The 14,485-nt window shown below is 42.5% G+C and overlaps 1 protein-coding gene across 1 annotated transcript in view; it reads right to left on the reverse strand.

The window, feature by feature from the left end:
- Positions 1-2,477: 2,477 nt before the first annotated feature.
- The window catches only part of ELK1 (ETS transcription factor ELK1), a 30,661-nt gene continuing 18,653 nt past the window's right edge, over positions 2,478-14,485 (reverse strand). Inside the window, exons 5-6 of the mRNA XM_089483309.1 lie at positions 14,310-14,411; positions 2,478-11,419 (exon numbers count right to left, since the gene is read on the reverse strand). Of these exons, the coding sequence (XP_089339435.1) occupies positions 11,321-11,419; positions 14,310-14,411 (201 nt within the window). The 3' untranslated portion in view covers positions 2,478-11,320. The remainder of the gene's footprint in view (positions 11,420-14,309; positions 14,412-14,485) is intronic.

Here is a 14,485-nt window from a genome sequence, read left to right on the forward strand (position 1 = left end):
CTCAGATGCCTAAGAAAACAGCAGCGAGAATTTCCATGTCAATGGGGCAGTAAATCCACTCTGAGTTTTAATCTGAATTTTAAAGGAGTTGTTCAAGTTTATCCTAAAATCTAGGGCAGAGCCAACACCTGGACTGACAGAGAAGCTACCAGCTGCCAAGGGTGCAATTTAAGTTTGAAGCACGAGGTTGACCTACATGTGAAATGTGGTGCTACAGTAGTTCTCCAGATACTTTGGACTGCTAAAAAGTCAAATAAATGGACCCAATGGCAACTCAAACCTGACCTCTATTTAGAAGCCAAGATGACCATACTGAGGCTGTTGTATTTAGAAAAAGAACTTATTAGAAAAGACAATAATGCTTGGTAAGTTGGAAGGCAGTAGGAAAATAGGAAGACGGTAGCCTTGAGTTTGCAGGACCTGAGTAGAGCTGTTATGACCAGGAGACCTGGAGGTCCCTCGTTCATAGGCAAAGGTGACCTGGCAGCAAATGATGTTTGTCCAAAATATGTCCCCTTTCTCACTTTGTCTGAGTTCTCACACATTAGCTCCTGTGTTTTGTGAAAACCAAAAAAGCAAAAAGCTAAGGCATTCAAGAAAAAGGACCCTTGTCAAATCAAATCCACAGAAGGACCCAAAATCTTATGCGTATGTATTTATATTACACCTGGTGGTCACAATGGGAAACATGGTGGTCACAGTTGGAAAAATGCACAAAACAAAGTGAAATTAATTCACTTTTTGTATACATGAAACTACATTGTCTATCCAAGAGGGCTCCAGACATGAAGCCAGGACTGCAGGAAGACTTCACAAAGTGTGGATATTTACTGCCATCTTGGAGGTGTCCCTCCTGTCCCACTTTCCCACTTCACATGGATTTCCAATAAGTGAGGAACATGGAGGCTGCAGCCAATTCTGGGGAATGGGAAATGGCAATTGCTCCCTGCCTTTACCCTCATCACAAGCACAATTGCTGTCACTCCCTTGGTACTCCAGGTACATGTACATAGACCTCCATCCATAAGGGTCCACTGTCATCATGGTTTCCATGCCACATAAGCAATTAATGACCTTGTGGGCCTTGACACTTGCATAGCTTACTCTGGGAGCAACATCCGTGGCAACTCCACTATCCAAAGGAATCTTCCACCTATTCATCTGTATCGCCTCCTTTCTGCTCTGTTTGCCACAATCTGTTATAGCAAGAGCTGGAATGGCGCTGTGTAGCAGTTCTTCAGCAACACATTACACAGCTACAAAGGGGGAAACCTTGCCCCTCACATGCAGCCTTCTCTGCAGTAAAGTGTCCTTGGGAAATGGATGCTCTGAACCAGAGAAGGCACTAAGAGAAAGGCATTTCTTACTAGGAATGTAAATCTTTGTACATGTTATTCTTGCAGACAAGGGTGGACACCCCCCCCCCCCCCCGCTGCTGCTGCCATTTTTCTCCAGCCACAAAAAAGTAACCAGAGACTCCACAGCTTTCAAAGACTACCTGCAGCTCAGGAATTATTTCTGCACAGAAACTGCTGTTCAAAGAAATGTGTTTTCTGTTCAGAAATGTTGGCTGATAAAGCAGGTACGTATTTGTAAACCTAGAGTTACAGGTCTGTAACTGTTCTGTATTCAGTAATATAACATATTCACGATCATGGCACTGTGGTGAATCCTCCTCCAAACCAGTGTTAACATACAGCAGCTGCATTGAGCAATAAAAGTCTGTTCAGCAGGTGGTCATGTTCCCAGCCCCCTCTGAACAGCAAGCAATGATGTGATGAGAACCTGTAACAGGAGTCCTACTTCTGACTGTGACAGCCTCACTCTCTGGCAAAAGGAGTTGGAAATGTTCTCCTGCTGCACATCAACTGCTATATGAAAATTACTCAATGTAGCTTCTGGCTGTTAAGGTTGGTTTGGCAGGATCAGGCATAACTAAGCAAGCAACATAGGGTAGTGATTATTGTTTGCTGCAAAAGAAATCTCACATTGTCAGGAAAAAAAAGTATGATTTTTTTTTTATTTTTTTTTTTGCACAGAATAAGTCCAGAACTGCAAATAGTCTTTCCATCTTTAATTTCTGCATCAAACTTTCTTCCTTTGAAAACCCATCCACCCCACCTATATGTTAACTGCTTGGCATTATAAGCATAGGAAGAGAATATCTGCAGTGAAATTGCCATCAAGTTTTTTGGCAAGTAATTTTGTGCTATTGAGGCAAATGCACCACTTCTGGGCAAGAAACAAGCTATAGGAGAAGATCAGTGGTGTCTTGGTGGCTGTTAACTATGGACTGTACCAGTCACAGGTTCCACATTGTTCCCCTTGCATTTTTAATAGGCATTTAATACAATGAGAGTGAAGCAACACTGTAGAAACAATGCAGTTTGAGATTAAGTGCTGCAGCAGTCTGCTATGAAATCCCGGGATTTGTTGCTTTACAAGGTCTTTAGACTTGAGTGCTGATGCCTCACCAAACTACAAGTCCCAGGATTCTGTAGGATGCAGCCATAACAGTTAAAGTAGTGTCAAGCTGAATTAATTCTACAGTGTAGATGCACCCTGAACGTGCACTGCAACAGACACAGAGCAGCTTGCAGTTTTTGATCAACCAGATAAGTGTAGCCCTCCGCAAAGTAAAACTCGTGTGAATTAAAGTATTGTGAACCAGATCCAGGACCTAGAAGAGGGGAAAGAAAGAGTCAGTCATGAAAGGGTTTTGTTGAAAAATAAATTTATTTACAGGGTAGGACCCCAAAGAGATTCGTCATAAAAAATAAACAGGATCCACACCCCAGTGCAGAGGTATCCAGAGAGGGACAGATCCCCATCACCCCTGGCTCAGGGACCAAGATCAGATCAACAACAGAGAAGATCAGGGAAGAGGAAACTGCAGTAGACCTACTTCAGCATTTGGCAGGACACACACACACCCTGGGAGGGGCAAGATCCTGGTAAAGTATCTATTTCAGACACAACAGTTGCCCTGTTCTTCCCATGTTGTCTTAACCAAATCCCTGACACATTGGCACTCTCTTAGGACTCAAAGTGCCAGTGAGATAGAAAGAAAAATCCTGACCAGCATAGACCCAGCAAAACTGGCAGAGACCCCAAATACAAAGGGAAGCATGTTCAAGCGAGGAAGGCAAAAAGGTCACACCCTTCGCTAGCCACTTGTAAGGTATTGCAGGATGCTCCCCAGCTGTACTTTAGATGGAATACAATGGAACTCAGTTAATGCTAAATCTCTGACAGTCTGAAAATGAAACTAGCGTACTGGTTGATGTTGGACCGGGGTAGGGGGAGGTTTTGATACAAAGCTCAAGTTAAGCCAATATGACATTTTATTAAAAAGGTAAGGGAAACCACCATCCTCCCCCCTGCTCCCTATTATTCTCCAGGTGAAGCTTTATTGGGTGTCTACTCCTGTGCAACCAGATTTACAGTTCTGGATGAGGTCAAACATAAATCTGAAGAGGTGAGTCCACATCCTCATCAAAGCTTTGCAGCCCAGTTTATTATCATAAGTGGTCATATCGATTTTGATCCAGGCTGATTCCAGCAATACTTTATACTCTGCCATAGCTTGGGAAACTATTTTTCAGACTATGACTCCCGGACTCCTTTGTCCCTGGTGGCTGTTCTACTGGGGGATTCTAGGAATTGTAGTCCAAAAAATCCTAACTTTCCCCCACTTTTTAACCTCTCAATTTCAAAGGTCATCATTTCCCTCATGTCTCCACTCCTACCAGATCAACTGTGAGGAGTGTCTTGAAAATACAGCACCATGCTCACAGAACATGGGTATTACTGAGATCTTTCTCACACCCAGGATCAGGGCACAATTTCACATTAAATGAAAACAGAGCATGCAACTTTATGAAATCAACAGAAAGATGTGGCCAAGCTTTTCCTAATCTGTACTCTTTTGAGAGCATAGGTTGTAAATTTAAATTCTCTCCCATAAGCCAAAACCTCCTTGGCAAGCCATTTGTATCTGTCCAGAAAGCCTGTTTCAAGAGAGGAGAAAACTGTACACAATTTTGGGTCACCCATTCTAGGAAAAATGATGGCACTTAATCCTTTTCAAAGGAAGTGGTGGTTTGTTGCAAGGAAATCTTCTGGCATCTTGAAACTAACAGGTTTATAGCAGTATAAATTTACATTGACTAAAACTCGCTTCATTTGATTTTGTGACCCTGGTCTATGAAAATTTATGCCCCAATAAATCTGGGAGACTTCATGGTGTCGCAAAACTATTAAAAGTTCATTCAGTTTATTGTTCAACCAAAAAAGGTTTTCCCATTAGGAGTCTGTTGTTGTTCTCACTTGCTTGTTCTGGCTAGTCCCTTTCTCATGAAAAGTCAATTAATTTTAAAATTAAACTAATTTTTGAAATTCTCCAGTCCTACACCCAAGACCTGGCTATTCTCACCTCATAAGGATCCTTGCTTATTCTCCAAGATCACTCTTCCAAGTGCCTGAAAAATGTGAGGGGAAGGTTATGTTAAATGTGGGCCTCTGAATCCTCAACCAAGTCCCCATCTTGGTGCACTGGAACCATTATAATGGATCAAAAATCCATTTTACAATTACAAAAGAAGCAGATGAACAAACAAGGCCTTTCCCATCATTGCATTGTCATGAGGAGAGAAATGCCTCATATGTACATTTCTTCTTCTTGTATTCCTATTAAAGGTTTACTAGCCTCTGTCCAAAAAAAAATGAGGGCAACCCTACGATTGATTGATTGATTGATTGATTGATTGATTGATTGAATTTCTGACCTTTCTACCAGCATGAGATCCAAGATGGCTTACCGTAATTTAAAACTAGGTCTCAGGCTTCACAGTCTCAAAATGTTGGATAATCAGATGCAAAGGAAAACAGTGCTTCTGAACTTTCCACTTCTATGTGTGAGAATTTCTCAGATGATACTTTTCTCACTTCAGCATTTTAAAAAAAATTACATCTGTCAAAATGTCCTCTTCAAACACATTAAAATACAAGAGCCTGCTTTAATTTGCACCCAATCCACAGGCTAGTTTTTAGGGTATATTAAGAAGGGATTGTCAAACATGTTTGAAAAGCATGCGAGGAATCCCAGCTATAAAAGCTTGCTTTCAGTGTTGGGTCAGGAAAAATGGACACCATGGAGATAGATATTTGGAGATAGACGTGTTCTTTGGTTCCCAAAAGCTGCTGCTAGGTCAGCTTTTCTGCTTCACAAATTGGTTGATAGTAAGGCAAAGCAGTTGGGTGAACTACTTTCTTAGACTACAATTCCCCAAAGCCTTAAGCCAGCAAGTTTACTGGCAAGTTACAGTGTGTAAGATTAACTTTATCCAATTTCTAATAAGGCTGGGGAAAGGACAGACTGAAAACTGGAAAGGGCTCCTGTATATTTGTTTAATGGTTGTGACAAAAAGGGTTTCAGTAAGTATTGTTTGTTACCTGGTTGCTACACAAGCATCACCTGCTGAAACTCCAACTTCTATACAGCCATTAAAAGTATAGGATCCATCTCCAGTTTTTAGTCTGGCAACTCTGCCCATCGCATTTATTACAGAGAAAAATTTTATGCATGTACAGTCACCTCCCAGCAATATTGTCTTTATTACATTCTTTCTCGCTGGATGAAACAAAGATTTTAAAAGCAAATGGATTAGGAAATGTGAGGGGAAAGTGACCCACTGAAAATGTGGGATGGAACTGAGGAGAAATGAGGTAATACAGTGTTGTCTCATGAACCTCCATAGCCCAAGAGATGGTTTTAGGGAAAGCAAGGTAAGAGAGATCATGGATTGGAAGCCTCCTTTCCTGCATCTGTCACTGAGGCCCAGGAACAGAAAGGACAAGAGGCAGAGGTTTCATAAGGGGAGTGCGGAGAATGTGGACCGCACCAGGTGACATCCCAGAAGGGGGTGAACACCCAGTTCACTCCCATTCATCACATTACACACACACACAGCCGCTCTGCACTGCCAGACAGGGTGCCTCTGCCTTCCATTGGGTGCAGTCACTGGGAGAGATGATGCTGCCACTTGGTGGCCCAAGGGATGATGGGACAGCTGCTTCTGCCTAGCAGCTCCTTTCAGATCTGGCAGGGCTGCTGGCCAAGTGAGAAAAAGGCTGCTCGGCAGCAACAGCAGCAGCCCACTCTCACCAGCAGCTACTAGTGAGAAGAAGCCTCCTTCTGGGTGTGCAGAGATAGTGGTCAGGTGGGAAAGTGAGTCTCCTCTCATTCTCCCTGCACCAGCCAGCAGCAACACGTGGAAAGGCTGCACGGCAGCAGGAGCAATCCATTCTCACCACAGCTGAGGTAGCCTGGCTGGTGGAGGGAGGTGGCTGGAAGGTGTTGGAATCATAAGAGTTGGAAGAGACCACAAGGGCTATCCAGTCCAACCCCCTGCCATGCAGGAACATAAAATCAAAGCACCCCTGACAGATGGCCATCCAGACTCTTTTTAAAAAGCTCCAAAGAAAGAGACTCCAGTACACTTCACGGAAACGTGTTCCACTGTCAAACTGTTCTTACTGTCAGGAAGCTAATTCTTATCTTGAGATGGAATCTCTTTTCCTGTAGTTTGCATCCATTGTTCTGGGTCCTACTCTCTGGAGCAGCAGTAAACAAGCTTGATTTATCCTCAATATGACACCCCTTCAAACTTAAACAGGTCTATCTTATCTTAACCATCTCTTCTCCAGGCTAAAGATACCCAACTCCCTAAGTCTGTCCTGATAAGGCATAGTTTCCAGATCCAGGCAGCCTGGGGTTGATAGCATGAGTTACCACACTAGGGTGACATGAACCCTAGAAATAACAATAGCAAGTACACTTCTATACCTCTTATCAGTGCACTTAAGCACTCCCTAAGCGGTTTACAAAGTGTAAGCTGATTGCCCTCAACAAGATGGATAGTCATTTTAGCAACCTCAGAAGGATGCAAGCCTGAATCGAGCTTGAGCCCCTGGACTGGTATTGAACTCACAAATTTGTGGTTTGAGAGTGAGTAGCTGCAGTACAGGCATTTAACCACTGCGCCACCAGGGCTCTTAGTGATGCCACTGGCAAGAGGTGTGGGATCTTTAGACCCACGGTTGACTGAGATGGAGAAGAGTTGAGGTTTATTGTATTATATTTGAATGAGAGCACTGTATTTTCCTGGATTGAGAAATGTACAAACAATACAGTTAATCCTGGTTTTCATTAAGATTGGAGGTGAAAGGAATCAGTAGCTCAGGACACACCAATAGCCCATTTTCCCTGAAGGAAGCCTACTGACATTAGGGGTTTTTACTCCCTGCGGAGTCAGGCTCTCGGAAGAAATTCAGGAATTCCACTCCCTTGATACCACAGGGCTGCTTTCAACTTGCAAGTAGAGGAATGTGGGAAAGGCATCTAGTAATGATATGTATCTTATTTCCTGCATTATTATTTGCTATAGTCTTTTTGCAATTACTCCTTGAACATGCCACCATGTGAGGAACCCTTTTGTCACATGGGTCAGCAATAATATATGGCTACAAAATGTTTGATTGATTGATTTTTACTCTAGCACAAACGTATTTCAAATCTGCACAAGTTGAAGGGAGAATTTAAAACAATAACAGTAACAATAAAAAAGAGCATAGGACTACAGAGCCACTACCTTGCTCTCCCAAGTCCCCCAGGGACTTTCAAGCAATTAACCCTGAAGACAGAGCTTCAGGATGGAGAGTTCTAAAGAGGGCCTTCATCCTAGACAAAAGAGTTTGTAAAGCTACTCCACTGGGTGCTCTCAATAAAACTGGGACAAGCCCAATGGCACCTCCATGAGAAAAAGAGAGAGGCTCACTGTAGAGAGCCCCTAATTTGAGAAAACCAAGCTCAAATGGTTTAAGCATTGCGTAGGCTTCCACATGGCTTGACCGTCACAGGTCAATCATGGCTTAAGTGACCTACGCATCGTTTGCATATGGTGTACTCCAAAGTGTAACCATACTTCACTTACAGTTTACATACAACAATATTTGCATTTTACTGATTGTTTACTCATGGCTTCCCTGTGGTTTGCATGGAGGATGGCTAAAGTGAAACCACAGGTTACTATGAAATTAACATTTTAAGTTCATTGTTTACAAATACTTATTCATGATGTACTAGTGGGTTACACAAAATCTTGCCATGGTTCATTTAGTTCACTGGCATATACTCTGCTAAAGGGCTTCCACAGAAGCAGCAGTGTGTACACTGTTCTACTCATCCACACAATGTATTACTGTTCCCCACACATAGTTTCTATTATATACTCATGGCTTAGGCATGGTGTACTCACAGTTTGCTTTAAAGCACAGCTTACTTTATACACAAATCACATATGATTTACACACGATTTTGTCCATAGTAACACTCATGGTTTGTACCTGATTGATTTGCAGATTGCTGTTTACACAAAGTGCCTTAATTTATTAAATAAATCTGTAAACCACCCCTCGTAAAGCACTTAAGATGTCTCCACATTGGAGGCAATATGGAAGTGCAAAAAGTTTAATCATTATGAGTATTAAATGCTACACAAAGGGATGAATAAAATCAACCATATTATTCTGGTTAAAATGGCTTATTTTCAAAGCCAGCCCCAAGTCTGCCATCTAATATGCAGTCAGGCCAAATCTTGAATTGGTTACCCATCCTCCACTCTCTTGCTGGAACACAAAGCTACATCCACTGGCTTTGCTCAATAGGGTTGTGAGAGTGGATTCTGACACATCAGCTACAAAAAAGCTGAAGAAATTAAGCCTGTTGAAGCTCATGACTTCGAAATCTGCAACTGGGTATAAACGAATCAGGGCCAAACTAGACACAAAAGCATACGTTCCATACATTTAAAAGTATGATCTCCACCAATCATGTAGAAAAAGGGGCAGGATCATATAAAAGCAAAAGGGTCATATGGAAGGGAGTAAACTCCCTACCTGCACCTTGCCCATACCTCCCTGCTACCCACAAGGTGGTTTTTGTCTATAAGAAATAACTGAGCATCTACCGCAGAGTCCCTGAAGAGTTTCAGAGGGGATTCTGGGGCATGTTGGCCGTGCTGTCTGGGAAAGATTGGTGTGGTAGTCCAACACATCTGGAGGATACCAGGATGGGAGCCACTGTTCTAGATCTAGAACACACCCATGGCTTCCCTGTAGCTGCAGATACAAGGGGGAAAGCATTAATGGTGGGCAGATTCTCTCACAGAGGAGCCTGCTCACCATGACTGAACTTCTTGCTGGGCACTTTTTGAAAACTACTGCTCTGCACCATGTGTCTAAAGTTTTCTTTCAACTTAAAAACAGACACAAATGCACAACTGGGGAGCCAAGCTCTTCCCTTTGCCATCTTGCTTTAAAAGAACACCCATTCTCCCACCACCACCCAACCCCAGTTTAAAAAATAGATATCAAAAACGGACAGATAAAAAGATAAATATAGCTCTAAAGCAGTCTACTTTCCTCTCAGTATGACTCTCTCAATAATAGATAAAACCATGGTACATATATAGATATACTCTGTGAAAAAATAGAAGGCGCTGGGAATTCTGATTATGAATCATAAGATAGTTCTGAAATGGCATCTCATTTGTATCACTAACAAAAATTTATGGGAAAACCCCACAAACCTCACAATCAATAAGTCATTAAATCCTCATCATCTGTGGATCTGAGTTACAACAGACCCACCTCATAAAGAGGCACAGCCCTTTGGTACAAGTTCCCTTATAATGCATCTGGAAGGAAGTGAGGAGCTGAAGAAAAGGGCCAAACTTCCACTGTTTCCGCAGAAAATCCCTCCCTACTGCCTCCTTTTTTTGGTTGCAGAAAAAGAGGATATAAGGTGAGGATTTGTGATTGCTGCTTCCAGGGTGACTCAAGAGCTGGAAGAAACTGAAGAGGTATGAGATGTTGGGACATCCTTCGTGGCCAATCAACAAGTAAAATTCCCTCATAAGATGGCTAATATCGGACATCTTGCCAATATTGCAGGAATGAAATTATATGAAAACAGTCAAAAGTAGGAAGGGTTAAGACTTCCCCACGGCCATTTTCTGTGGTGGCCTTTGGTCGTCTGGAAATAAATTACGGAAACCTATCTGCAAAGAGAGAAAGTTCCCCTTGAAATCAATAGCGGACTTTCATTTGCTGGTTTCCACATTGACGAACTGGTGACCGTTGACCTTCAGGAAGTGCATCAGTGGGGGAGAAGGGAGGATGACCAAGACTTCCTCAGCTGTAGTCTTGATATCAAATGGAGCATCTGACATGACAAAAATAAGTTCTAGAAGTATCCTCCTCAGTAACTATGGTCAGCATTGTTTAACCAAAACAACCATGGCTGACATTGCCACCTCATCTAGAAAAACTGGCCATGACTGGCACCACTTCCTCCTACAGTATTGTACAACAAACACATCCTATTTTTCTCCAAGCCAAATCAAATCATGATTGAGGCCAACACTCTTTCTTTCAAAGAGTCTGAAGACACTTGATCAACAGTGCTTCCTCTTTGTTCAGCCACAAGAGATGTGGCTAACACTGACATTGTTACTCCCATCCAGCCAAAAAAACAAACATGGCTGAAACTTCATAGCCCACCTACCCACTCAAAGCAAAGACTGCTTACAAAATGATCACTGCCCATCCATGGCTGATGTGGCCACACAGTCACAACATATATGGCCAATGCTGATTCTGCCTCCAACGTCCAGCCCAAATGAACATGGCTGGCAAGGTCTACAGTACAGACCCTCTAGCTCAAAATCAAACAGCAGGGAGAGAAGGATGGGATAAAATGAGATAAGCAAGTTGTCTTGGACTGTGGGAGGAGAGGGGTGGCCTTCTTGCTATTGAGCCATCCCCCAAACACATCTCCGTTATCAGACTGGACGCTAAGACAGAACTCCAGAATGAGCCCATATTGCCATATCAAAGGTAAATATGGACAACCCTTAATCAGAGGCGAGATCAAATAAAGGAGGTTATTTCCTTTTTGCCCAAATCTGAGGACCACACAAAACATTTCACAAGGAGGCAAATGCATCACCTCAGCTTCTTAGCTTGAAGGAGACACCATTTGGCTTCAAAGGAGAATCCTGGTATATCCAAGGTTAGTTGGATGAATCTGCTGGCTATGTCATGTTCATCCTTCAAGTGAACCCTCCATGACTCAGCCAAGGGCTCCACCAGTCAACGAAAGGACATGTAGCAGTCCAGCCAGGTAAGTAATCCCAAGTGTTTGGAAGGTATCTCCAGCCAGCATTTTGACAGGAGATCATGGTGGAAAGAGGAAATGTTATGGCTTCTGGGGGCCAGGAGACAGGACTACGGGGGTGGAAAGTCCATCCACGCTGAGCGAGGGAATGTGCACTTGTGAGCTAGAATTGCTGGGAAACTGAGAGAGAGAGAGAGAGAATGGAGCTTTGATCAGTTTATATATATAACAAAATTCAACTAATTCAAGAACCTACTTTAAGCAATTCAGAGCACAGAGGAATAGGTACTTCAGCCTTTGTCTGTCTTTCTTTGCTTCACATATCTCTCTTACTTTCAGGGTACCAATTACAAGGAATTACCAATGAACATTTGGGGTCCCATGAGGATACGCAGATGCACAGGGGACCTCTATCTGGGGCAGCAAACTAGCGAACAGCTATAAGGGACTCATTCCCCCGCTCCACAGTGCCATTACCCTCTATATTTCCCACAAGAAACTGCCCTTGCCTAGGAAAAACAGCTAATGGGCTTTTGTTACAAGCATATTGTTGTTGTGTGTCTTAAATTCATTTCCAACTCGTGGCAACCGTAAGGCGAACCAATCACCAAGTTTTCTTGGCCAGGTTTGTTCAGAGGGGGTTTGCCCTTGCTTTCCTCTGAGAACGAGAATATGTGATTCAAACTCTAATCTCCAGAGTCCTAGTCCAACACTCAAACCATTACACCACACTGGCTCTCTTATAAGCATTCACCTATAGCTGGGCACACTATTTTTGCCCAGGCTAATCAGAGAAGGTTTTACTTCATTATAAAGCAGAATTGCTATTTGGCAGAGTTATGGGCAGAATACAGCCAATAACTAATCTCCAGCCGCCATGTGAATTACACCCAGAGCTTGGTAACATTCGTTTTTTAAAATTACAATTTCTGCATTCTCTTAGCCAGCATAGTCAGTGGCAGGGGGATTCTGGAAATTAAAGTCCAGAAAAGAAACTTTTCCATGTTCTGGTTACATCGTGTCCTTATGTGGCAGAAAGATCCATAGCCACAAATGATGTGGTTTAATGACTAAGGGTGCATGGCATGTGAAGACAATTGTCAGACAATGTGAAACATCAGAACCTATATGAAAAATACTCAGAGAGATGTGAAAGTGTTTAAATTTTTAAGTAAAATTCCAGTGTGGGGTTTGTTTGTTTGTTTATTCCAAATGCTTGTTTGCTCTCACAGTCTTTGTACTTATGGGCCAGAAAGCTGGAGGAAATAGCAGGTTGATAGTCTGCTTGAGTAGTTGGGTGGAATATGCTAACATGTTTTCTCTCTCACCTCCATTACATAAAACAGTTGGAAACCCTCATCGTACTGGTACTGGGAAAAGAAGATTCCAGAGAAGACGGACAGTGGAAGATGAGTTCCCATAGGGCTCTACATAGCTGTACACAGTTTCTCACACAAACCTTTGAGCTTGACACAAATGGTGCATTTAAACATTATGGCAAGACTAGCCACCCTGGCTTGCAGTAGGAGCAGCTAAATGGTACGTTTAGTGTGACATCTGAGCCTAGCAGGAAATAGTATTCCTTTATTAAGCCAGACAAAGAATCCACAGTTTGTTTTGGGCTTGTCTCTCTGGCTTGATGAGAGAGAAACAAACCAGGGTCTTCCTGGGTTCAGACTTCAGACTCAACAAACCATGATTCTTGATTTGGGTTGGTGTGACAGCTATGGCCATTCCTGGACAGGGATAGCTTAGCCATGGCAACTCATGCATTGGTAATCTCATGTTTCAATTATTAGATTGCAGTCTTGTTAAAGTTGCCCTTATGTGCGGTCCAGCCAGCAAAGAATGAAGCAGGAAGGGCCTTAGGTGATCTACACAACTACCATTGTATCACATCATTGTTGAAAGAATTGCACTGGCTACCAATGTGTTAGCAGGCCGGGTTAAAGGTTTTGGTATTACCCTATCAAGCCTTAAACAACTTGGGATTGGGATACTCAAATCCCAGTTAGTTTCTAACAATTTCCAGGGCTTCCATTACAAGTGGAACAAATTCCTTTTAGCGGTGAACTGGTATAGCAGTACAGGTTCAGTCTCCCTTATCCAAACTACTTAGGACCTGAGGTGTTTTAGATTTTGGAGGGTTTTGGGGGGTTTTGCATTTAATAATAACTACATTTGCATGTACGTACATAATGAGATATCTTGGAGATGGAACCCAAGTCTAAACACAAAAATTATTTATGCTTCATATACACCTTATACACCTATCCCAGAGAGAATTTTATACAATATTTTAAATAATTTTGTGCATTAAACACAGTTTGTGTACATTAAGCAAAGGTGTCACTATCTCAGCCACTCATGAAAAACATTTTGGTTTTTAGAGTATTTCGGATTTCAGAATTCTGGATAAAGGAGACTCAACCTGTATTCACTATCTGGGGTTTGGAGAGGAGACTTGTGATACTTTTGGTAGTGCTGTGCAACACTGTCCCTTTCAGTTAACTGGATATAACGTCATTACTATAGTTTTAATATTCCCCTGCTTAAGGATTATATATTTCACAATTAGTGAGGAGCTCGGTACTAATTAGGTCTCCAGACAATGAACAACATTTTCAGTTTTCTCTCCTCAACTATGAAGATTAGAGAGCAATAACCTACACATAGTTTGCTAAACCCACAGCAAACACCAGATTCTATTATTTCTCAATAGGATTGTGAATATATAAGATGCACATGGCTTTGGTGAGGAATGTGCAGCCCTCCAGATGTTGTTGGACTGCAACTCTCAGTATGTGAGCCCTAGCTGGCAGAACTAATGGTGAGGGATGGTGGGAGAAGAAACATCTGAAGGACCAATAGCTACCCAACTCTAAGAGCTCTCCTTTATGACCCAGCATCATATTCAAGTCATCAACCTCCTCAAACCCAACCAACTGGCCCTCCAATCCTTCCCAGTCACTGATTCCAGGCTAGAGATTTCCCAATACATCCTGCCCCTCCACATGTCAAGCAAACACACCCTAAATTTGTACTGATGGCCTAAGATCTTAAACCATACCTGGAAAGAGAGCTTGGCTGGACTTCGTGGGGCAATGGGGCTCAGGGTGCTCCAGAAATGGATAGTGGGTGGCAAGGAATTTGGTGTGAGGAGAACAGGCGTCTGCAAAGAAATAAAACAGGATGTCATAATCAGAACAGAAAAGAGAGGTTAACATCCTTTAAAACATCTTGGCT

The sequence above is a fragment of the Sceloporus occidentalis genome, unplaced genomic scaffold (assembly GCF_023333645.1).
Source record: "Sceloporus occidentalis isolate IW3139 unplaced genomic scaffold, rSceOcc1.0.p SCAF_1, whole genome shotgun sequence".
Taxonomy (NCBI): Eukaryota; Metazoa; Chordata; class Lepidosauria; order Squamata; family Phrynosomatidae; genus Sceloporus; species Sceloporus occidentalis.